Source organism: Aulonocara sp. 'chitande type north' Nkhata Bay, linkage group LG23 (assembly GCF_057382095.1).
Source record: "Aulonocara sp. 'chitande type north' Nkhata Bay isolate Kocher_YH1m ecotype deep benthic linkage group LG23, A_spYH_male_GT1.1, whole genome shotgun sequence".
Lineage (NCBI taxonomy): Eukaryota > Metazoa > Chordata > Actinopteri > Cichliformes > Cichlidae > Aulonocara > Aulonocara sp. 'chitande type north' Nkhata Bay.
The window spans coordinates 26,246,845-26,273,246 of record NC_141365.1 but is presented as its reverse complement, the minus strand read 5'-3'; the positions used below and the strand labels follow the sequence as shown (position 1 = coordinate 26,273,246).

General features: G+C 40.0%; 1 protein-coding gene and 1 non-coding gene across 3 annotated transcripts in view; both read left to right on the top strand.

Moving 5' to 3' along the window:
* The window catches only part of LOC147301972 (inactive dipeptidyl peptidase 10-like), a 122,120-nt gene that overhangs the window by 37,715 nt on the left and 58,003 nt on the right, over positions 1-26,402 (top strand). The window contains exons 1-3 of one of the 2 annotated variants that reach the window (XM_086282311.1): positions 6,214-6,358; positions 20,117-20,231; positions 20,405-20,500. In XM_086282311.1, the coding sequence (XP_086138437.1) occupies positions 6,311-6,358; positions 20,117-20,231; positions 20,405-20,500 (259 nt within the window). In that variant the 5' untranslated portion in view covers positions 6,214-6,310. Of the gene's footprint in view, positions 1-6,213; positions 6,359-20,116; positions 20,232-20,404; positions 20,501-26,402 lie in introns of those variants that run through there. The other variant, XM_086282310.1, reaches the window with a different exon arrangement.
* Positions 10,722-10,794, top strand: trnar-ccu (transfer RNA arginine (anticodon CCU)). The gene has a single exon. It is a non-coding gene; the product is annotated as a tRNA-Arg (tRNA).

The window sequence follows — 26,402 nt, the reverse complement described above, 5'->3', positions numbered from 1 at the left end:
TATGATCTGACTTTTAGAACCACTGGACTGCACATCAAAAGCAACATTTCTAGACTCTTTGGGATTTAAGTTTTTATTGATTTTGCAGCATATACTTAAACCTGTATAAGTATATACATTGCTCTGATCCAGTCTTTCAGTTCAGGATGTACTGTAGTCTTCCAGTGCCTAAGGATAATTCTCGATGCAGTTACCAGTCCAACCATAACAACCGTAAAAATATTATTATGAATTCTTGGAATATGAGAACGGTCTCCTAACAAGCACAATTCAGGAGTTAAGGGCACTTCTAATCCAGACCAACCTTTTAAAAGTGTGACGACTTTCTTCCAAAAAGGAGCTATAAGGGAACATTCCCAAAAACAATGTAGGAAAGTCCCCGCCTCAATTTTACATTTCCAACAGAGATAGTCAGCCATAAGCTTCATACAGTGTAATCTTGTTGGAGTATGACTATAAAGACACATCTCCTGGATGCACTGGTACGCATCTTTAGTGATGTATCCTAAGGTCATCAGGTGTTTTGGGTCTCACAACATCATACACCCTCGCCCAGGCGACCCAGCCGGGGGTGATCAGGCCCCGACTTGCGTACCAGTAGCTACCCACGGATCAGCCCTCTTGATCCACAGCCACCTTGTGGCTTTCTCTGCCGCTTCACTCACAGCCTGGATGGCCCTCTTCTTGGCTGCCCCAGCCACGCCCAGCCGGCCTAGGACTTTGCAGAGTGATCGTCCTGCAAAGCCCCTACAACCCACTTCTATGGGCTCATAGAAAGTCTTCCAGCCCCTTCCCCTGCACTCCTGCACTAGTTCCTGGTACTTTCCTCGTTTCCTTTCATTGGCCTCCTCAATCCGCTCTTCCCAGGGCACTGTGAGTTCCAGCATGATCAGCTGTTTTGAGGCCTCAGAAATTATTATTATGTCTGGCCGGAGTGATGTTTTTGCAATGTTCTGAGGGAACTTTAGTTGTTTACCCAGGTCAGCCTGTAGCTGCCAATCAGAAGCTGTGTTGAGGAGGCCAGTTGTCAAATGTGGGCGCACCTGGGGTTTCTCTCCAGCCTTAATAAAAGAGATTGCCTTCCTCGGAGCATGATGATGCTTGCTGGTGCTGATTGCTGAGGCAATCTTTTCAGCAACTACTCTGAGCACCTGGTCGTGCCACCAACGATACCGACCATCGGCCAGGGCCCTTGGGCAGCTGCTAAGGAGGTGTTCTAGGGTCCCTCTTCCAAAGCACCGTGGACAGGCAGGTGTCTCGCTCTTTCCCCACAGATGGAGGTTTGCTGGGCTTGGCAGAGTGTCGTATACTGCCTGCACTAGGAATCGGATCCGGTGGAAGTCTGCCTGCATGATGTTTGCCCAGGTGACCTTGCGCTGCAAGGTGCTCTCCCACCTTGTCCATGCTCCCTGCCGCTTAAGGCCTACAGCTCTACTTACTCGCTCCTCCTCCACACCTGCTCGGACCTCTTCCTGGAGTAGCTGGTGTCTCTCCTCTCCCTGAGTTCCCGCCTCAATTTTACATTTCCAACAGAGATAGTCAGGCATAAGCTTCATACAGTGTAATCTTGTTGGAGTATAATAATATCTATGCAGAATTTTATATTGTATGCATTTGCTCCTCGCCTCCTTAACATAAATCCCATTTTCTGCCAAAATGCCCATCCATTTTTTGTTTGAAATTGGTGCATTTAAATCTTTCTGCCACAAAAATGTAATGTTCGAACATTCCCCACTTGTGTTATCATTTACCAACCTATAAAAACATGATGTTGTGTGGTGCTCCTGAGGCATATTTATAAAATTTAGAACAAGATTTTCATGTCCCCTTCTGAACTTCGATGTCACACAGTGTCTAATTTGCAAATTTCTCCAGAAATTTCCCTTCCCTTCCAATTTGTATGTTTGAACAAGGTCTCTATAGGACATAAATTCCCCATCTTTAAATAAGTCACTAATAACATTTATGCCATGAGACTGCCACAGTTTCCAAAACATTTTTTTTCCCTATACGAATAGCTGGATTGTTCCAAAGAGATCAGTAAAACTGCACATGAGGTGATATCTTAAGAATTCTATGTATATTGAGCCAAACCTGGCTAGAATGAAACAAAATTGGGTTCGTTGAAGTGCAGCTTTGAGACAGCATACCTTTTGGATCAAAAGGAGTATAAATCTCAGACTCTATACTTAGCCATTCCTTTCCGGCTGGATTTTTTCCCCAGTAATTAACCAATTTTGCCATCTCGAACGAGACTGAATATAATCTTGGATCAGGTAAACTTAATCCACCCTTCTCTCTAGGAGCATATAATTTACTTAGCTTGATTCTTGCCCTTTTCCCATCCCACAGAAACTGCTTAATTAAGTTTTCACACTGTTTAAAGAGACCGGGCGGTATCGCAATTGGTAACATCATTACTACATAGTTAAATTGGGGAGCTATAATCATTTTTACAATATTTATTTTGCCCCACAATGAGATTTTTAATTTGCCCCATTTTTCTATATTTGTTTTTATTTTTAGAAGGACTGGGTCAAAATTAAGTTTGGGTAGGTCCTCCATATCTTGGTTTAGTCTAATCCTGAGATACTTCATCCCTCTAGGTACCGATTTAAAATTGAATTTTTCTACCATGTATGGATAGCATAGTGGGGATAGTGGCATTACTTCAGACTTTCCCCAGTTAATAGTATAACCTGACAGCTCAGAGAACGCCTTTGTGGTGTCCATTAAATGCGGCACTGATAAGAATGGATCTGTTATAATAGCAAGAATATCATCAGCATAGAGGAGGAGTTTGTGTTCCTGCTGCCCACCTATGACGCCTTTAATCTCCTTGTTTGATCTGATACTCACTGCCAATGTTTCTATAAAAATTAAGAACAAAAGGGGGCTTAAAGAACAGTGCTGACGAGCTCCACGTGACAAACTAAAGAAGGATGAAACCATACCATTTGATATTACCGCCACCTTTGGTTCTTTGTATAGCACTTTAACCCAGTTTAGAAAGTGTGGACCAAACCCGAACCGCAACAAGGTTGAAAAGAAAAGCTCCATTCAACTTTGTCAAAAGCCTTCTCTGGAGGAGAAAGCTGCTATCTTTAGACTGGCTCAACTATATCAAAAGGAGTAGCTTTTGAATGTCATCTGAGGAAGAGCGTGTTTTCATAAATCCAGTCTGATTTGGATGTATGATGACACCCAGAACCCTAGACTCTCTGACTACTGAAGCTGCATTTTTGTGGTCAGCGGGTTTTTGAGCTGTAACACTGTCACAGAGTTAAAGGTGCCTATAACAGATTAAAGGCGAGTTTTCTGCAAAACTGCTTTGGTTAGTGTATGATGGTATTCATGGTTCCATGTTAGCTCCATAATATTTTGTCTTTATAGAAGCTGTTTAATAAAAACATGATTAGAGGAGCCTTGGAAGCACTTATTGAATGCATGGAAGACTTACTGGCCAGGCCTCCTGATCTAAGCCTTTTTAACCCCCACATATGGAAGTTGGAAACTGATCTGTGTCTTCTTCCTGTCCTTAGACGTACACACACACACACACACACACACACACACACACACACACATTAGGGCAGAGAGACACCTTCAGGCTGGTTTGCCTCTCATCGTCGGCTCCTCCATCTTCATTTTTTTCCCCATTTCCCCCTCCAGCTGTACTCATTACTCTGTAGATGGGATGGGGGGCCACCGATTGCGTGAGTGAGTGTGGGTTGTGTCTTCAGGGCTTTCTCTCTGACACCTATCTGTTTGCATTCAGACATTTGGCAGTGGTGAAGGGCCAGCTGGCTACCAATATCCTCGATTGTCTCGTCTTGCTCTCGTCTGAGGGGATTTCAGATGAAGCGTTGGTCCGATTTGTTCTCCAATGACACGCTGAGCTATAATCCCGTAATGTATTTCTGAGGGATGCTGAAACACTAGATATTGCAGAAGGCCTCTTAGTCCCTGAAGTGATACTGTAGGAATAGTGGCATGACATCATCGCAGGTAAAAATACCACAAAGTGCTACACTGTAAGCCTCCATGGGAATATTACTATAAGTACGGCTGCAGTTATCAGGTTTAAATGTGCAGCCAGACTGAGTGAGAGATAAACTCCTGTGGAGAGCTTAGAGGGGATCATTTCTTAGCGAAACTGATGGGCTGTGTTTAACTTGACTTACAACGTGACTTCAGGTCAATATTCAACATAATATACAGGTTTATTTGGGGGGAAAGGCATTCTCTGTTCCAAGGAAGTTGTCACCCCTATTATGTGTGTTAGTGAAGGAGGATGATTATTACACAAAACTTCTAGATACACATTAACTAACACTTTCTGGACTTCATGGGGATGGACTCTCATGAATACACGGGGCTCTGTGCCCAACTGTTCACTCAGTTCACTCCACCCCACAGTTGTTGGCTAGTGGGGTGGAGGTAAGCTTGGCAGTTTTCTTGAAGAGTTCTGAGTTCTGTTGGTTCATGATTTATGATCAAGTCCCAGGCTGTTAGTTCTTTTAATTTTAATATTATATCCTGGCTTATCTTTGTTTCTAGTCCTTGGTTCCTGTGTTGAGTATGAGATTTTGGAGTTAAGGTCTGTTTCTGTATCATATCATGACAAGAGCTTGCAGTAAAGTACAGCCACACAGATGTTCCCTTTGCCCACAGTGTAAAGTATTCTGCTACCCTGATGAATCGCATGCATAAAAAAAACAAGTAATTTCCTTCCTCAACCTTGAGATTTAAATTTTGTGCTGAGAGCTTATGTAGCAAGCTAGACTTTACAGGATGTCTTCATGTGTGATGTGATTGGTTGTCATTCACATTTACCTGTTACTACAGGCTACAGTGTGACTTCCCTTTTATGATAATCCTGTAGGTGTGTGTTGTCGGCTTGCACCTGTTTGCATAATCTGATTACCTTTTTCTTTTTGTCATTAACAAAACCATGAATTCAAATAAAGTAGTTAATGTAGCTGAATATGAATAACCATGAGCTGGTAAAAGCAAACATCATCTTTTTGTGTTTACAGTAAAAAAAATAAAAATAAACTTGAGCTTTCTTGTAAATGTGGTGTCCTGACTGAAGGCCTAAAAGAAAAAGAAAAAGAAAATGAATATTATAAATAATAAAATTATCTTTGTTTCTAATGAGCAGTGACAGGAAAAAGGATTACAGTTAAAGCTTGCTGCTGCCTATTTTAAGCTAAAGTTTTCAGCTATTGTGGATTTCAGCACCATGGACAGCTCTGCTTAAACTGACACTTGATGTTTGCATTATTATTTTAATATTTTATAAATGTTTTTGGAAAAAAAAACTTTATCACCGTGCACTGAATCTGAAAACTCTTCAAACTGTGTTTTGGATTTATTCTCTTCACTCAGTATCTCTCCACATACTCTTATTTCCACACTGGTATATGTCCCAAAAAACACAAAACAAAATGAAACAACTCAGAGTCAGAGTAATATAAATTTTGGCTTAGTCCAGCATATGAGTAGCAGTACACTCTTCATTTACAAAAGTCTTTATGCTATATAAGTAATTCTTATTATTTATCTTCAGTTCACTTTAGTTTCTGTCATTTTAGAGCACAGATTTGTTTGTTTTAATTGCCTTATTATTTATTCATCTTAAGTTTATTTGTGTTAGGCTCTGTTTAGTTTTTATTAGTTTCAGTGACAGTTTCAGTTTTTAAAAAAATCATTTTAATATTTGTGGTGTTTTTAAACTATTTATATTAATAATAATAATAATAATAATAATAATAATAATGGATTGGATTTATATAGCGCTTTTCAAGGCACCCAAAGCGCTTTACAATGCCATTATTCATTCACTCTCACATCCACACACTGGTGGAGACAAGCTACGGTTGTAGCCACAGCTGCCCTGGGGCAGACTGACAGAAGCGAGGCTGCCAAATCGCGCCATCGGCCCCTCTGGCCAACTGGTGTTGGCCAGTATACATTAATTAATAGTTTCAGTAATTGCTATTGTTTAATGACTTTTATTAATTAGTTTAATAATTATTAGAAATGTTCACATAAAGCTTTTAGCATGTAAAGCAAAAATGAATTAAACAAGCAAAATTAAGAAGAAAAATAAAAAATGAATTAAACACAAAAAATAGCGACAGTTATTGACGAAAAAGGTGTTTCCTGTGGAAGGGCTTTTATTTTGAAGCTGTTGCCGGAACCTCGCGTTGATTGTTAGCAGCTTTGTGGCTCGCGCAGCTAAAATCGTCGCGCGGCAGGTTTGTGATGTTATTACCGGGCAGAGACAGACCGAGACTCCGAGACGATGACGGCCGCCAGCAAGAAGAAGCCCAAAGAGTCTCAGCAGGATGAGGTGGGATGACTCGCTAAAACCACACAGCGACACAGACAGACATCTTTATTTTTAATTTTTTTTATTTTTATTTCTAGCTCTAATTAGATAACGTTCAGGCGCGTGTGGTCTGCGCGATAGCTACAGTGGACAGGGACCCCGCGCTTTATTTTAAATCAAATTTTAACGAAATTGTTTATATTTTACTTGTAAGAATCAAATCTGTAGAAGTTTATATTTTCCTTCAAGGAGCTTTCCTTTTCCTCCTTCCTCTCAGTAATTTCACACTTTTCCAACTTCAGCCTGAATCCGCGGAGCTCAGGCACGGCTGCAGCGGCACAGCGAGCCATCAGAGCCGGCTGACAGGGATGCAATGTTCGCGGTGTAACTCCAACAGGTTGTCCATGATCATGTAAATAATTCAGGGCGCGTTTGTGGGAAAAACAGGCCGGGAGCTCCGTTTGTGGCGACGCTGGTGACTTTGAGTCCTGTTTTGTAGATGCTTTGGCTTCGCAGTTCTTTAAGTTTCCTCGGGTTTGTTTTTGCGTCTTTCTGATCAAATTATTTCGTTTTTGGTTGTTTGTTTGTTAGTTTTTTAGATTCTTTCGTGTGTTAATCTGCTCAGTCTGCGCATAATTGTTGTGTATTCATCACATGACACAGACAATAATAACAGGTACAGCATATTTATGGTTGAGTGGTGCAAAGATGTTGGAATAGATTAGGAATGGATAACTCGTTGCTACATATACAGTATATATTGACTATTAATAAGTATATAAGTGGTATACAAACATGTACAGCAGAATAAAATATTCCCATGTTCATTTTCAGTGTTTATGTTTCGTTTTGTGTCTCTTCATTGTCATCTTTTTCATGTTTTGGTGATTTTGTGTCTTTTTTGTTGTTGTTGCTTTGAGCCTTTTTAGTCTTCCTGTTCATCTTCTTTCTTACTTCTTGTGTTTGATTCCCTTTTGTCTCATTTTGGTGGTTTTGTGTCTCAGTTTTTGCATCTATTTTTTTTTCATTATTTTCAGTCTTGTTGTGGTAGATCTGGCAGGTTTTTGAGTTTAAATGTTGTGTGTCTTGTTCTTTATCTCTTCATTGTCATCTCTTTTGATTTTTGTTTCTCATCTTTTTGTGGGAGTTTCTGCCTGTGCTCTTACTGTTTATTTTAAATCCTTTGTGTCTCGTTTTTGCATTTTTGTATTTCTTCCTGCTCAACTTATTATTTCTTAATTTACTTAGTAAATGTGTCACATTTTGACTCTCTGTGTGCTAGTTGTGTCTAAATCCTGTCTCCATTTGCTTGTTTTTCATCATTGTGGTAGATCGTGGTGTTTTCTAGTTTAAATGTTGTTTGTCTCATTTAGTGTCTTCATCGGGTCATTTTAGTTTGCTTTTTGTTCATCTTTATTCTCATTACTGTCACGTGTTTGTGGTAGCTTGGCATTTATGAAGCCTTGTGTCTAATTTGTCGTCTCTTTGAGTTTGATTGTCATTGTAGCTCCTGTTTTAGTAAGTTCGTGGGTTTTTTTTGTCTTTCTTTTGCTCATTTTCAGTGTTTTGTGTGTCACTTGGAATCAAATTGTGCACATTTGTTGCTAGTTTTTCGGTTGTTTTGGATCTTTGAGGAGCTTTGTGCCTCCTTCAGTCGGTCTGTTTTGCACATGGATGTAACCAGGGTTTAGAAATTAGTGTGGTACAGATAATGTTTTTGCCGTTACGCTTTGCTCTTTTGCAAGAGTGACTATGTCTGTAGAAACATGCAAGATGAAATAACAAAAGTAGAGAATTATGGCTTCATTTAAAATGAAAACAGCACAAGGGAGGAAGTTACTTACTCGATGGCTCCTGTCCTGCTGTGCCTCTGATTCACTCCTCCTGTCTAAACCAACCAGTTATCATTTCTCATGAGTCATCGGCCTAAACGCGGCCCAATCAGGCGCGGTGTAGGGTGGGCCATAATGCTGTAGAACTGAAGTCTTTTCAAAGTAAAAGCCACCTATAGCATCTCGTCTCTCCTAAAACATCTGAATCTGATATCCCGAGCCTCTTTGTGGTAATTTTGCATATCTGTGGTCATCGTTGTTTACATTCGTGTACCAAATTTTGTATTTGCACTTGTTTATGCCCCATTTTACTAATTTCTGACCTACTTATGGTAGTTTTGCACATATTTGTGGTAAAACTGTTTCTCATTTTGTATTTCTGTGTTACACCTTATTTTGTGTCATTGGCTCGCAGAGATGTTATCTTTGTCTTATCTGTTATCTGTTGTTTACTATCTTTGGAGTAATTTGTTGTTGCTCTTTTATCTCATCTAAGTAATTTTGTATTTGTTTCTGGATGTGTTTCATGGACGCTCTGCATTCTTTTCCCCACCAAACAATAATCTTGATTTTATTTTGGGTCTAAAAGTTGATTTTTATTTATTCCCTGTGAGTTTGAAGTCTGTTTTGCAAGAGAAATAAACATGCAAAAAGAATGCAGCTTAGAGTTTTCTGCATAAGAACAGATTCTTTTGCCTTTAAAACACCAGGAAACGATAAGTCTCAAAACATTTACTACCATGCAAGAGAAGGATGAGCCGAAAATGATCAATTTGAGAACATTTTGGGCATTTTTAGCTTGAAGAAAGACTCAAATGTCAAATCAGTTGACACGACTTGGATTGATTTGGTTTACTGATTAAATCACTAAGCGCCTGCTCTACAAAAAACTAGCACACAACAGGAAAAAGTAACTGTACAAAAACATTTAAGTTTTTACAGATACTTAATTTACTCGGAAATAATCCCTCCTTATTGTTTTTTCAGTCTTGGCCTTTGTCTTTGCATTTTTTTTTGTCTGTTTTTGGTGTCTGTTTGCTTAAAGTGACTGGATAATACTCCTGGTAATAATGTCTTGGGTTTTTATTTCGTGGCATAAAACGTGTCCTTGCCTTATTATGTCCGAGGTCGATCTGAGAGGCTGGAAATTATAGCCTTGGCTTTCAGCAGGTTCGGTTTGTCGATGTGTGTCTTTGCATCTGTCCCTTTAACTCTCTTCAGTGTATCCTCAGCACACAAACACCGACACGCATGCTTTGATTTGCTCACCTGCCTTACTTCCCACTGAAGGGAGTTTGATCAGCAGACTGTTGCAGTGAACTGTGTCTGCTGAAGCACACTCACACTGTGAGCGTACAGTGAATTAGCTCCGAGATGTTGAACCAAACTCAGAGAGGAGTCGATGGCCCAGTGGTGTGCAAAGGAAGCTCTACCCACTGCTGAGCGTGTCTGAGGTTTTCCTGCTTCGGTAATTGAACAGTTTCACCTCTCACAGCAGTGGATGTGATATAGATTGTTCTGGACACGTTTGTGCCTTTTATACTAAGCATCACACAGATTTATTCAAAGTGGGTTTGTCATAATAATCCTTCAATAACACTAAAGTCGGCATCCCGCAGCAGCGTGCAGCGATATGAACAGAAGATGAAAGTGTTGTTCATCACAGAAGATCTCAAAAAGATCTAAAAAAAAAAGAAGGTTTACTTAGTTTACTTAAACTGGTGAATCTGTATCCTACCAGAATGAAATCGCCGCTAGTGCTTTCTCGTTGAGGCACAAACTGTTTTTACAAGTATTAGGTCGGTTTAGCTTCACACTGCACAAAATCAAACCCTTTCTACATCACTCGATTAATATCACAGCTTTTTTTCCAGTCTTAAACAGTTGTGTGCTTGACTGACAATAGATTTAAGACTTTGTATATAACCTTACCAGCCACTTTATTAGGTATAACTTGCTAGTACTGGGTTGGACCCCCTATTTGCCTTCAGAACAATAGATTCAACAAGGTGCTCAAAACATTCCTCTGAGTTTTTGATCCATATTGACACGATAGCATCGCACAGTTAGTTGTGTAGTTGTGCTCTCATGTGTATGTGTGGGTGGTCATATTTAGAAAGGTTTGTGGCTGTATTTTTTTAGATTTATACAAGAATTGTGTAAAATGAAAAAACTGGGTGTATACTGTGAAAATGCATTGGTTACGTTTGTTACCTTTCAGACTGAATCTACACTCACCAAACATTTTATTAGGTACACCTTGCTAGTAAAGGGTTGGGACCCCTTTTACCTTCAGAGCTGTCTTAAGTCTTCATAACAGAAATTCAGCAATACTCTTTAAAGACTTAATGTAACTAGAGCCAGTGATCCAGATCTTAGTTACTCTTTGGTCCTTGTGTGGTTTCATGAGTCTCCACAAACAACAGAAACAACATCCAAACAAAGTGGAGCTCAGAGCAAAGCAAATAGACATGTTCTCCATTCTGCTGAAGGTCACAGTGGATCAGCTGTACACTGAACATTATGCAGCATGTTTGGGGTCCCTCTGTGCAGCCTCAGTGGCCTAATGGATAAGGCACTGGCCTCCTAAGCCAGGGATTGTGGGTTTGAGTCCCATCTGGGGTGATTTTCAGCACAGTGGTGCAGTGGAAGCAATATGCAGTACAACCATGATACTGGTCTTGTTTTAGAGGTATTGTAACATAAGAACTACACATCTCAGCTTACTTGGCATTATTCTTCAAGTTTTCTGGACTTACATAACCATAATTAGTTTCAGCCATAATAATCAAATAGTTTCTTGCTTTTGTTATTTGACAGCTTGTGTTTTGAATAGAAAAAACATGCAGGATTTTAATATGTTGTAAATCTACACAGGTATCCATGTTTTCTTTCTGTGTGTGCGTGAGCTGTTAGGTGGCAAAGTCTGAGGTTGTAATGGTTCTGTTGATGTGTGGGCTCAAGCTGGCAGAGGCAGGGTTATAAAGGTGTTTTTTGTCGATTGTTAAGGCCTTTGCCTTAATCCCTTAAGCCCTCGGCTATTTTCTGAAATTTCCACCTGGAAAACAAAAACCTCCCAAATTTAGTCAGTAACACGTCCACAGCTGTGAGGCCAAAATGAACAGCCCTGGGCTCTATTGATCAGAGGCACTTGTGAGAATTTAGAATTCAGTAAGTCGCCAGACGAGAATAGGATTTGACAAACTAGTAAAGTATACTTTTATTATATATATATATATATATATATATATATATATATATATATATATATATATATATATATATATATGTATGTGTGTGTGTGTGTGTGTGTGTGTGTGTGTGTATATATATATATATATACATATATATATGTATATATATATATATATATATATATATATATATATATATATATATATATATATACACAAACATGTATTATACTACTCTGTGTCACTTCTGTGTCACATGTAAACAGTGCTCCACGTAATACTTGGCTAGATGGCAGTAGCGTGACTCCTTAATCACAGCCTCTGACCAGTCCAGTGTTTCTGTTTCAGTGATTTAAACATTGTGATATCCAGATAAGTGATATACCTTCCACAGAATAGCAGCCGCATGACTACATGATTTCCCTAATCCGGCGATACAGGAACAGCCGACTGTCTCCACTACTCCACTTTCTCTTAGCATTGCCCATGCTAAGTGTTTCGCTTGACTAATACTCTGGCTCGGCTCTACAGCTGCTTTAAGAAAAATAAAGTCGCCTTGTTTGTTGAGTAGTACTTTATCAATTTTGTTGCTGTGCGGTGCTCTTGTAATTACGTAATTCCTCGCCATCAACGCCTTCGGAAAATACAAGGTAATTAATAATGTCGATGTAGCTAACATCGGGCCATAGTTTCATGTCATCTACCCACTCCGTGAGAAGTGACGGGTGAGGCACTGCAACTGAACTGTCCTCGCTGCTTTTTAAAACATCTCTACTGTGTATCCACCTTCGATGTGTTGCCATTTACTCCAGGTAAAAGAAACTGCAGTGAGAGAAATCTTTATCAACAGTGAAGGTGTAACCCCGCAACTGTCAACAACAGCGCAAGCGGAAGTAAAAAACCGGCTTCCGCTATGAATCGGGGTAATGGCGCGAAATCAGAAATACTGTGGATAGATGCACGTAAACTTGTGTCAGAAAGTTCACTAAACTCTGATACACACAGAATCTTTTCGTTCATCATGAGGTTTAACTTAGCGTGGCTCTAGGTTTCTATTGGTTGCACGAAGGTACATCACAGTGCACAGCGGTCAAAGTTCAACCGGGTTGAACTCAACTTTGACTGTGCAAAGCACAGCGGGGAACCGCTATTGCCCAGTGCAAGCAATAGAAAGGAGAGCGGTTCAGAGCACAGCAATGCGTGAGCTACATCCTATGTGAAAAGGCTTTAAGGCTGTGCTGAATCTGTGTAGAGCCTATTGTGTACCCTGCAGAAGTAGCCAACTCGGTTGCCAGTATTTATGTTGCATTCCAGTTATGTTTAATGTTGGAAGTCTACAGTGATGTCAGCCCTGAGTTAGTCTGTTCCAGTAGGAAAGACAGAAAAGCAATGAAAAACAAGATTTGTTGAGCTTCTTAGCAGGGCAGAGCCATTCATGCATCTCTAGCAATGCAGAATAATACTTGTGTTTTTAATGGTAAAAAAAAACTGCTGCAACATATTCATGAATAGAGCCTGTGTATGGTTTATTTAGCAAGTCACAAATACACAGCAGTGGCGGTATAGATTCAAAGTTTTTCTGTTTTATTGCCGTTTATGTTCACTGTCGCCATCGTGGATTGTTAACTTGGGGTTGGTGGGGCTAATTTGACTTTCTAAAACAGTGGTTCTTAACCTGGGTTCGATCGAACCCTAGGGGTTCGGTGAGTCGGTCTCAGGGGTTCGGCACAGCCTCCGCCATGACATGCATGGCTCATTTTGTGCACCAGTAAAAAACATATCTATGTCTTGAATTTGAAAAAAAAATCACATTTTATTTTTCAGTAAAGGGGTGTTCAGTGAATTCGCATATGAAGCTGGTGGGGTTCGGTACCTCCAACAAGGTTAAGAACCACTGTTCTAAAATCAGAGTTGAGGGCACATTGGGGATGAAAATTATAACTCTGGACTTCCAACTTATTCTGGAACCCAACAATATACAACGCAGTTTACTAACATACTAGTTGTCGTTGGAGTTGCGCTTATTGAGCAGTCCAGTCTCTTCAAGTTGATGTTAAAAATGATGAGAAAAGAGGAGGAAGAGGAAATAATGGTACTGAATTGTGATGACACGTAGTTGCGCTTTTATGATGGTGCACATCAGGCTTCAATGTAGCGTTTCAGCATTAAAATATATGCTCGAGATTTAATACAGACATATAAATCCCACTTACCTAAATTTTTTCATTGATGCTGAATGATGCTTTCACAGGCTCTATGCAACCATGTGAAAAACGAACTACCCTGTTACTGCTTCCATATGAATGAATAAACTCGATTAGCTGTTTATCAGTAAGTGTGACTACCTTATGAAAACAGAACATTTAGCGGTTTGCAGGTCTGAAGCTTTCAGGTGTGTGTTAACACAATGCCAGCGAATTTACCCCAAGCTCAGAGCACACAACGCTCAGAGAAACTGCAAAATCCAAGAGCTACTTCTCAGACTCTACAGGCATCAGTTAGCTTGTTAAATGTTAAAGCACAGCACTGAACATGTATGGCTTATTTGAAAGGGTTTTCAGAAAAGACCGGGGCAGCACAGCTTAGGTTTGCAAAGTTACATCTGAAAAAAACCACTAGACTTCTAGAACAATGTGCTTTAAACAGACAAGACCAAAGTGAAGATGTTTGACCATAATGCACAAAACCAAACTCCGCATTTTGGCTTGTTTTGTAGACCCAGGACCTGGACAGCTTTTCTATACTGAAGTATTCTAGTAAAATCTGAGGACATCTGTCTGACTGCTACAGACCAAACTTGGTCATGGGAGGTTAATCTGGTTTGTCTGTTTTGTGTATTATTGTAGGGTCTTTACATTACAAAAGAAAGCACCTCGAGACAGCTGTTGTGATTTGGCACAATATAAATCAAATTGAATTGAATTTATTACATTTTGCCTTTATTTTTGAGAAATTCCTGATGAGAAATTTCAGTCCACTTTGAAGGTTTAAGAGACTTTAACCTGTGCCTCACATATTTTAAAGTGGAATACCTGTTGAATGTTTAAACAGTCTAGCATGACAGTAAACATTAGAGAATTGGTGATCTTTGATGTCCACCTACAAAACTCCTTCAGGTTTCAGGTCAGATACTTTAAAACTCACAGCAAGAGTCCTTTTAAGCTTCCAAATTTGAACATGTTTTCCATCTTCTGCCTGTTGGAGATAATTAGACACCAAACAGCTGACCAAATGAAGAGTGTCAGGATACTTAACAAGTCAAAAGAAACATGAGTTTTTAGCTCGTCTCTCCGGCTCTACAGAGGGCAGACAGACTGCTGGAAAACATGCAGTTTGATGTGTTTGATGTACGAACAAGGCTTCATGCTGTCTTCCCTTTATGCTTCTCCCTCTCAAGCTCAGAAGAAAGGCCACTTAGTCAGCATGTGACAGCTTCCTATTACAGTCCCCTGCAGTGTCGCTGCTGGAAACATCCGAGTGCTCGTCCGCAGCCGTCTCCTGGCCCCGTGCGAGGTTAAACTGAAAACCCTGCTTGCATCATTTCTTTCTCATCTTTTCTCTCACTTGTCAACGTCTTGGCTGCGGGTTCAACTTTCATCATCGGAGGCTGGAGTGAGGAATGATGTAAGCTGGTAGCTTCTTGAGAAGCTACGGTTCATTGGATGTCTTGGAATCCTTAAGCAAACTTTCAGCCTAAGAGCACAACGTGTGAAAGCTCAGATCAGATTTTCCACTTTAGCTCGGAGGATAATCACCACTCTGTCTAGACGACGGGAGTGTTATATGACCGTAAAAGTCAAAATTCAATCCTGACTGATGCTGGAGATGAACGCCGGCGAGTCTGCTCTATTTTTATATCTCGCTTCCATTAAAAATAGTGAATTCCTTCTAATGTTTTCTAAATGCACTCCAAACAATAGGAGGAAATAAAGGGACTGTTCTTCCCACATCATTATTTTACAGACTGATCCATGTTGTGTGCTGGATGACCTGCATTTTTCTTTCTTTTTTATTCAGTCATTTCATTTTACAAAGAAGTGATTCACACACAAATCCGTATTAAAACAGCTGGATACCAATTATCCAAGTTATATTAGTTTTTATAATGTATTCATTTGCAGTATGCTGGAAGCTTCTCATCCATACACACACACACCGGCACAGTAAGCTTGTGTATTTACTCGTGTATCTTCATTCAGGTCTTAGAGTAGCAGGAGTCGGTGAGCCGATGCGCTTATCCTCCTTTTTTCCTCATTATTGCGCTACTTCTTTCTTTGTTACACAATATGTACATTTATGTCGATAATGATAATAAATAAAGCAATAACAATCACATTAAAAGAATAAGACTAACAAGAGGAGCTCCTCCTGGCAAAGCAAACATGTTTGGCACAGGTTCAGACTCTGTTGTACAGGACACAGATTATGAAACAGTAGTTCATAAGTACATGCAGATATGATTTCTGTTTGCTTTGTGTCTCTGACTCTGTAGCCTGCTGATATTTTACCTGATTTTGTATCACTCTGCATGTTTTTTCCCTTGTTTAGTTTTAAATCTCGTTGTGTGATTGTGTGACACAGTTTTGTTTTTGTTGCATCTTTGCTTGTGTTTTATATCTCATTTTAGTTTTTGAACAGTTTTGTTTTTGTAGATATTCTCTGTATCTTTTTGTTTTTTATTGCAGTAGTTTTTGTCTCCGTTTGACACATTTTGCGTCTCTTCTGCTTATTGCATGTTTCAATTTCCTTTTAGCCAGTAGTTCAAGCCTTTCTTGACCAACGGTTACATGTAAAATATGTATAAAAATAAAAATATGATCACCTGTCCTCAGTAACTCACTGTACTATGTGACTTTTTGTTTGTGTGCCCTGTCATGAGGAAAACAATGGAGCTGATGAAGAGCAGGTGCCTCTCAGCATTGAGTGTGCACCAACAGGTGTTCATTATCACACTTGACCCGACTGTACCTGGTTCTGCATTATTAGGGAAGTGTTAAACATAACAGTGTGAAACCTAACCTCTCCACAGATTTTCTGTGGCCTCTGAAGCCAATGTGTTGAATGGAATGATTTACTCAAGGGCTCCGGAGGTCCATATGCACGTAAACTTGTGTCATAAAGTTCCTTGTGTGGTTGAGCTTAGCCCGGCTGTACGCCTTGTTTCTATTGGTCGCGTGAAGGTAGGTCACAGAGTGGGCAGCATGCGCGAGTACTCTTTGCTGGTGTGGTTGTGGGCAAGCAGTACCTTATGGTACTGCAAGATTTTAGTCCATTACAGCGTAGTTTGTTACCAGTTTTATTACTTTCTGGTTTTATTACCAGAAAGTAATAAAACAAAAAGAGGGCGAGAGCTCCCAGGGCCTAACTAAAACAAAAATGCAAAACAAAAGGCCTACCCAGCTGCTTGACAAAAGGTCAGTGAAAACATACAAAAGTGGCATCAACCGCATACCCTAGTGTGTCTAACAGTTTAACGCCTGCAATCAGTGTATAGGTACCCCAGCTTACCTGTCCAGCCTCCCACCACACATAATATAAAGAAGCCTGTTCGCAAATGTTTGTCATAGCAGAAGCCAGCAGCCACCAGCTGGCCAGGGAGCAGCTCATTTGTAGTAATCCTCGGCGTGTGATTGGCCAATAGACACATGCCAATCACTTCGAACTGGCCAATAGGTGGAGGCTTGACACCTGAAAGATAAATAGAACACAAAAGCAAAGCCACACCTCTTGGCACGTAACAGTGGCAAAACTTAAGGGGAAAGAAACAGGCTTTCCAACCGCATAAAAAGACAGGTAGTATTGTTACAACAAAGGAATAATCAACCAAATTTCTTTGATTAAAAAAAACAATATCAAAGTTTGTCTTCCATGATTTTTCTCATTTATAAAAAAGTTCAGCTACCTACCTTGAAGTTCTTAAATTGACCTCTCCCCTTAGAGGTCGCCACAGCAGATCATCTAGTGCTATCTCACCTTATCTCACCTCTGCCACACCACCTCTGCATGTCCTGCTTCACTAGAGCCATCAAACTCCTCTGCCTGGCAGCTCTGTCTTAAGGATCCTTTTCCCAGTATATCCACTATCCTTCCTCTGCCCTCTATATACTCATTTCTGATCCTGTCCATCCTTATCACTTTTCATCTTCAGCTCTGCATCCTGTCTTTTTGCCGCCGTTTGCAAATCGTACATTAGATCTCAGAAGATCTCAAACACACAGTCACAAAAGTCACAGAATCAGTGAATGTGCAAATGATTTTCATTTTCAAGTCTCCACTACAGGATATCAGAGGTGCCCTACATCACGCGTCACACTGGTGTTAGTCACAGTGCAGCTGTATAAAGGACGAAGCTTTGATAGATTTGGTGGAGTTGCAGGTGATGAATTTTTCAGAACCATGAGCGCTCAGTGGACTTTTACAAATCTCACTCTGGCCCTGTGATGAAGACAAGGAAACTTATTGTATTTCTAAGTTCTCCCAGGTGTCTCAGATCCATAGAGCCTGAGGCTGTTCATTAAGGCCTCAAAGTTGTGGAGCTCTTACTGACTGAACTTATATATTTTTTCCTGGTTAAAATCAAAAAATGGGAAATGCTCAGGGGGCTAAGCTTCACTTTCAAAAAACTTTAAAAAAGAAAAAAGAAGAAGAATCTGAAAACTGGCTGCTAGTACCAAGCTCAAAGGTAGCAAAACAAGGAGTTAGCTATTAAATCAGCTTCAGTGCTCTGGAAATTTTGTGTTAACTTCACAAATTCATATTAAATTAAAATGTAATTGAAACCTGGAGATGTATTGTTAATGCTCTACAGCATAGGTGTCAAACTCTGGCCCGCGGGCCAAATTAGGCCGCGAAGCCATACCAAATTACTATCAGAGCTGGCCTACTGGTATTATACAGCTAATATATATATATTGTTTAGTATTAAGCTTTGCTTGTTCCATATTCAGTTTTTCAGCTAAACTTGTTTGAGTCCATAAGAAAAGATTCATTCTTATATCTGGAGGAAGATTTTTTTTTTCAATAAATATTAACGTTAGCCCGCGACTTTGTTCCATTTTGAATTTTGGCCCACTGTGTATTTGAGTTTGACACCCCTGCTCTACAGCAAGTATCACACAGTAATCTGGACCCAGGGGCTCAGTTCATACATGATTTTTAAGCCTATGCAGTCTCTCTCTGCTATGTTTGATCTTTTTATGATGGTGGTTGGAGCACGCTCAAGCATCTCAGTCCCAAACGTCCTGTAGATGTTCAGTGTGAACACCACAGCATCAAATTCAGTGAGCCTTTATTTCCTCTCTCATTTTGAAAGAGAGCACAGATTACAGCCAGAGCGTTCTCACTCCCGAGGCGTAACATGTCGACGTTTTGTCACGTCCCGCGGCGTTCCTGAGGAACGCGAAAGGAGACCTTCGGCGTTCTTAGGGTACGCGGCGGGTTATGGCTGGAATCCAGTGCAATGACGCTCCCGCGGTAATAGACGTTCCAGCCCTGTATTCCAGCCCTAAACCTAACCTTATCCCTAGCCCTAACCATAACCTTTTTCCTGACCTTAACCAGGACTTTAATGATGTCAAATAGCGTGTTTCTAAGCGATTTGAAGAAAAAGAGCGAACATGTGTAGATTCAGTCCAGAGGGTTCTCATATTTCCTCTGTTTTCCGAGGTCGTCATTTAGGAACGTGGTGGGTAGCCGAAAACGTAATATGGTGACGATTTGTCACCTAGCGTAAAATGTTACGCTTTGGGAGTGAGAACGGGTTGTTACAGCAGAGCCACAATTTTCTGTCCATCATTTAGTTAGAGTGAAATGGCCAAGGTTTCTTTGTCCTGTCTTCCTTTCCTCACCCCACACCAGTGGCAGATGGCTGTACCTCCCTGAGCCTGGCTCTGCCGGAGGTTTCTTCCTGTTAAAAGGGAGTTTTTCCTTCCCACTGTCACCAAAGAGCTTGCTGATAGGGGCTCGTCTGATTGGTGGGGTTTCTCTATTTTCTCTGTATTATTGTAGAGTCTTCACCTTACGATATAAAGCACCTTGAGCTAACTGTTGTTGTAATGTGTCGCTATATAAATAAAATGTAATTAAAATGAAGCATCAAACTTTATTTTGCTGGAGAAAGGTACAATTTTTGTATTTTTCCTTCTGTACACCAACACAGCAGTTTAAAACACTCAAGATGTGACTGACGTGGAAACCTTCAGCTTTAATTTAAGTGGTTTAATGACACTTTTGAATTAACTGTTTAGAAATTACAGCCATTTTTATACAAAGTATCCCATTTTTCAGAATGATCAAAAGTAACTGTATTAAGTTAAGAGTTGTGTGTGTGGTTGAGGCTTGTGGGGAGCTTCAGGGCAAATCCCTAACTGGTCCACAGCACCTCCAACTCACAGTGAGCTGCCAGCTGGTGCCAGATGTCATAAGACACCTTCACAGGTCTTGCAGAGCCCATTTCTTTATATCAGTACTGGGATGATATTTTATTGTCAGCGCCGTGTAAAAAAAGTTTTCCTAGTTTGGTCTGGAAGAAGTTACACATAAATTTAAACTCAGCCACATGCAACACCTCTGGGATGAAGTGCAAGCTGGACCGCATTAAACAGCATCACTTCTGACTGAATGAGAGCAAAATCCCACAGCGAGCGTAGAGGCTGTTAGGACTGCAGATGAATTCTCGCAGTGTTCGAGTGACTCACACACAGAGGCACAGTTTCTGATGATTAGTGTTTGTTTCTGACTTTCTGTGTTTGCAGGAGTATGTGGACGTCAGCCCTCCGCAGAGGAACTGGAAGGGCATTGCAATCTCTTTGCTGGTGATCGTGGTGGTCTGCTCGCTCATCACCATGTCTGTGGTCGTCCTCACACCCGGTATGTCAGCCTGTGGAGAGAGACAGGATGATGTTTCTAGCTTTCTAAACCATGCAAATATGTGTTTGTCAGAAGTACATGAATATGCTTTATAAGACACTTATAATCTGCAGCTCTGCGTTGGATGAATCTCTCACTGTAACCTGGAGTTCACCCATTTATTTGTTTTCCAGTTGAACTTCCCGGCAGCAGCAAGTCCAGGCTGACTGTAGCAGATCTTTACAAACCAGAGTTCAGCATTCACGACCCCGAGGCCAAGTGGATTAGCGGTGAGTGTTTACATGAAAAAAAAAAAACCACACAAAAATCCTCACACAAACAAAGATGTGTGTTGCTGAATATTTCGAGTCTGAGGTTTTAATCCTGCACAGAGTAGCAGCGTTTAAGTCTCCTTTTACAGAAAGAGAAGGAAAGGTAAACTCACGTCGTATATAAAAGATGGACTTAATGTGCTGCCCAGGGCTGGGCGATATAACCCAAAATTCATATCTCGATATTTTTTAGCCGGACGGCAATATAAGATATATATCTCGATTTTTTTTAAAGCCATAACGTAAGAACAAAAAGAGAGTTCTTAGTCAAAGCTGTGTCCCAGATGTCACACAGGCACTTTTATTAACATACAGCATAGATGTACATGAAAAAAACTACTCAAAAATAAATTATGAGCATTTATTAAATAATAATGCTCCATAAATAAAAGAAAACTATGTTGTTTTTGTGCATAACAAAGAGCTCACAATTGTGCAGTCAAAATGCAAACTAACAGACGCCGAGCACAATAACAAAGAGACAGATTTCACAGCTGCTCTGTTCCCAACTTCTACTGCGTGACTGACAGCCTGGAGTTTGAAATCCTCTTTGTAACCGTGTCTCTGAACAGGTGCCATTTATGGTCCTTATACACACACAATACGGTAATATTACGTTGAAGCACAGTACGTATTACGTATTAGTAGTCTGGAGCCTACGTATTAGGCTCCAGACTACGGTAGCCGTAATGTTCCGACAATCCATCAAGCGGTGCAGCTCCGTAGCTTACCAAAGTCGAACTAAAACATTTTTTGACAGATTGCTGAGCGCCGTGTTCCACATACAATCGGTTCACGGTCAGTAAGCACAACCAGAATTCATACATAAGGCGCGCTGTCGACTTTTGAGAGAATGAAAGGATTTTAGGCTTAGCTCGTTAGCGTGGTTAGCTCGTTAACAATTTGGTGCTGTCCAGCCCCACGCACGGGGCGATGCGCAGTAACTCGTTAACGGAGATTTGCCGTGTCCATCTTGTCGCTGCCTCCAGGTGAAGCGATGGGGAAGGAGGGGGAGTTGTGTTCAGTGAAGGAGAGGCGAGGCCGAGTAATGTTGCGTAAAGACAAAAGTGGACGAAAGAGAGGCAAACTTGTGGCTCCACAACTATAATTATAACGTAACATAGACTATATCGATATAAACGATATTGTCACATCTTATATCTCGTATAAAAATATATCGATATTTTTAAAATTACTCGATATATAGCCCAGCCCTAGTGCTGCCACTCATTTGACATTTCTTCCATCATGTTTGTTTTTTTGTTTGTTTGTTTTTTTGTTTGGAGACAAAAGTGACCAAACTCCAAAGGACATTAAGGTAAATAAGGTAAATGCTGTTCTTCAGAGTGGGAAGGTCATCAAATGGGAAATCTCACTTCCTGATGTGTTTTTGGATCAGTCTGGGAGCCCTAAATATTTGTCCCTAACAAGCAAAAGTAGCAAAGGTAAATCAGAGTTACTTCTAGCTTTAATTAAGTAACAATAGTACATTTACTAGATTGTGATTTTTTTCAAGCAGCTCTGGCCATTTTTTTCTGTATATAAAAAGTGAAATTGATTTCTATAGCTCCTACTGACCAAGAAAGGTGACAATTAACTTCCCCTCCTTGTCTGATGGATGGATGGATAATATCAGGAGAGAATAACACCCGATGTACGTTATAGACAGAGAAACACAGTTTACTCGTGGTTCAGTCTGACAAGAGTGAAAACAGGATGACAGACTGTTGAATGACAACTTGAGAGAAAGCCCAAAAAAATAGTGTTCACATTCATTTATTTCCTTTTTCGCAACTGATTGCAAGTACTTGTGCCAACCAGCTGGTTGCCTAGAGGTTGAGCATGCAGCATGTGACATCCTCAAGCTCTGGGTGATAACTCTAAATTGTCTGAGGGGAGGCAACCTGTCTCCGAACCATCGTGGTCTCTCTTGGACTGACTGTAATCACTCAGACTGGTGAAGGTTTGCAAACAATTGCTGTTTAATTTGTAAGTGTAGGCAAAGGTCAACATGTTGCACTCAATCCGAGTCAGTCTGTGCTAATAAGCGCAACTCATCTACGTCTCGTCTCTTTGCGAAAGAGGACTCCACTGGTTTTCTGCTTTTAATCCTACATCAAAGTAAGGTTGCAGTCAAACTGCTGTCCTGCAGCAACTATGTCACAGTTTCAGATCTTTGAGTTTCTCTGTGCACGCTAACCACACTGCCGCCCGACTTTTTATCTGCTGATTTATCATGTGTTTTACTCTAGATTAGTTGGACCGTAAACTCATCAGTAAAGTGGAAAGTAGAGTCATTTTCTTATTTGACTTCCTTATAACCTGAGGAGGAAGAGTCACTTCACGTTGGCTGTCAGGAAGAATGGCCATTGGTTTCATATTTCAGACCTGGAGGTTACATCTTGTTAGTTTTGATGTAGTCTTAGTCCAAGAACACATAGTACTCCATAAGCTAATACTGAAGCCTTGTGCAAATAGACACCTGATTTTTGTTAGCTGCCTGCTCATGTTTGTTTACCAACACTTTAAATTATTTTCATCTAGATCTCCTTTCACTGGAATCATAGACCTTTGTGACCATCGATTTCCATTGCAACAACTAACTTTCATATGTTAAGAAATAAAAATGAAACATTTGCATGCATTATTTAGGTACACTTGGTTTTGAAATAAACACATATTTATATCTCGAAACATCTGCCATGATGGATTTTTAATCAGTTTTATGTAATGAGATAATGGAGCAATCCTAGCTACAATAGCACTAACTTTTTATGTGCCTTTATTTTTGGAAAGAAAAACAAAAGTATTGCTGCCAATATCTGGCTTTGATGCAGAGGAGTATAGTTACATTTTAATTGTGACCCAAGGTCACGAGTCGTGGCCCTTGCAGAGTGAGGTGAAGATGATGTAGCTCAGGATGGAGGAGGTGAGGACAATGTGTGAGGAAAGCGACATGTAATGCAGTGCAGGCGAATAAAACTGTGCAAACAGCACAGAGGTGAAGTCTATGTGTCAGTTCGAGAGGCCTGATGAGAGGTGTCGTTTGGTATTTTTATCTTTTGAAAGAAAAAAAATCAGTTCTTCAGTTTCAAGAACAGCGTGTAGAAAACTTTACACAGTTTTAGTTGGTGCACAATTTCCCCTGTTTATTCCTCATGTGTTCCTTTATTTAAAAAAAACAAAACAACAACAACAAGAAGTTTAATAATTTAAACATCCATCCTGTTACGCTTAACCAGTTCAGGGTTGCTGTGGCATGAAGTTTATCCCCACGGTCACTGCTCGCCGTGCTGCAACCACTAATTAAAATTAAATTAAATAATTTAATTAAAACTACTCTTAATTAATATGACTTCCTATATGACTGTTAAATATTACATTCAAAGATTAAAAGACTAAATCAATAAACAGCTGATTTAAAATAAATACAAATACACAATAATGATATTTAATTTAAAATAACATTTATACTTGCATTGGGTAAAAGAGTTTGCACAGCCACGATATGTTTTCCTAAATATGTTTTGTAGGGAAATATAAATGCTGCTGTAGCTTTGTCCTGGGTACTCTGTTCTTCATCTATTTTTGTTCCCCACCAGCTTTTGAGGGAAATATGTTGATGTGTAACTGCTGACCAGCTAGTCCACCACTGTGCTCATCAGCTCGGCTCTAACTGGGTCTGCTTGCTGTTTTGTACTGAGCAGGTAACATACAGGTGCGTTTCTTTAGGTTTTTCTATGAGCACAAACTCCACCTGCAGTCAATATAATGTGTTGCTGTAGCTGGTTGTGAATAAAGAAAACAAACCAGACCACCTTCATTTATATTCATAAAATACTCAGCTTTAAACAACATTACGCTATTATGCTTTTCCTCATTTATTGTCATATAAATACTGATGTATGTATTAGAGATGGACCGATCCGATATTAAGTATCGGTATCGGTCCGATACTGACGTAAATTACTGGATCGGATATCGGAGAGAAATAAAAAATGTAATCCGATCCATTAAATATCAAAAAAGCACCTCACAAAACTTGAGACACGGCGTAACTCGGCTCATAACCATAGCACGCAGCAGCAGTACCCCTCACGTGATAGAGCCGCTGCGTGTATTTGTAGCCTCGCTAGCAATCCGGCATTTCATCTCCGAGGAAGTTATCCCAGAGAGAAGTAAAGCAAGTGTGTAAGTTCATCTCTGAATGTTTGTAAAGCATTTCCACGTTAAGCTTAACAACCGATATATGGAGCAACTGCCTCTTCTCTCCCTCCCTCTCCTGTCGTGAAACTGATCAATGATCAGCTGATCGGCTTTTCTGTCGCGAGTCCGTCTCTCTTGTTTGTTTTTGGCCCACTTTGCACCAGAAAGAGGAAACCAGCGGCTGAACAACAGCAGCACGTTTAAGCTTGATAATCTGTTGTTAGAATTTATTTAATATTACCTTCTACACCAGGATCATTTTCTACGTAGCTGACAGCTGGTAACTGTGCAGGGGCGGATCTAGCAAAGTTTAGCCAGGGGGCCGATAGGGCATTAACGGGGAAAAGGGGGCACAAAGACATACTTTTCTTTCTTATTCTCATTTAAAATGTCGAGCTTTTAATAAATAATTATCAGAATCTTACACCCAAAGTTTTAATCTGATGTAAAATGTATAGAAGTCCATTACTGTATATAGTAACTATTAAGTCTAATATATCCTAGTAAGCTATAGTACTTTTTCCTTTGGGAAGGTACCATCTGTGCAGTCTGCAGTTCTGTTGAAGAAAGATGTTGAATCTATTTAATTATTCTTGAAAAATAATTTATTTCGGTGCATTTTTTTTCCACACTGCATCAAATTAAAGTTGATTACGTCGATTAAGCATCACGAGGTGGAGGGTGGGGGGTGGTTCCCTATTTTTTTTTTTGCTGGAGTTTGCAACCCTATTAGGTTGCTTAATATTTCTGCTAAGTACTCTTTAAAATACCAGAATAGGAAGGATGTAGTAGGTTTATTAGATTGATCAGTATTGCTGAACTATGAAATATTTTGGGTGCAGTGTATTTTTTACATACAGGTATAACAGAATAGCTTTAGTGTTGTTTATTTAAACTTGAGTATGAACTTATACAAAATGCAGCAAGATATTAAAAAAAAGTTTTATTTATTAAAAAACACTATATCGGATTCATATCGGTATCGGCAGATATCCAAATTTATGGTATCGGTATCGGACATAAAAAAGTGGTATCGTGCCATCTCTAGTATGTATATATTTACTGAATCTTCACAGCAATTATAATTGTAAACATGTACAATTGCTGCGAGCCAAAGGCTTAGGTCTCAGACATCTTTAAACTCCTTTTTTTTCTACTCTTAGCTGAGTATGATGTCATTGAGAGCAGATATCCATTAGCTCCACCCAACTACTTGTTTCTAAGAGGCAGCCAATCACAAGAACGTTGGCTTAAAGGGAGGTTAGACAGCTGCAATTGTTTATTGGAGACACAAACCAAACTTGAGATGTGGCACCAGAGCCCAATGCAAGATAAATAAAGATTATTTTGGACTTTGATTCATGCAAAGCTACTCTGGCAGAGCCCATGAATTAATAGATGGGGATGGAAATGAGTCAGATAGGCCTGTTTGAAGGCTAGAGAAATATAATGGCTAATTAATAAACGTTCCTGTTTTTATCTAACCAAGACAATTACATTTTTCTAAACTTGAAATCCAAAGCAAACTTCTGTTCTTCTCTTCAGAGCTGGTTAGAGTGGATTGGTGAGCTGATGAGCATTTAATAAAGTATTTTCCAGATAAATTCAGCTAACCACAGGATGGACACTTTCCTCCCACTGGGGGAGAAAAACC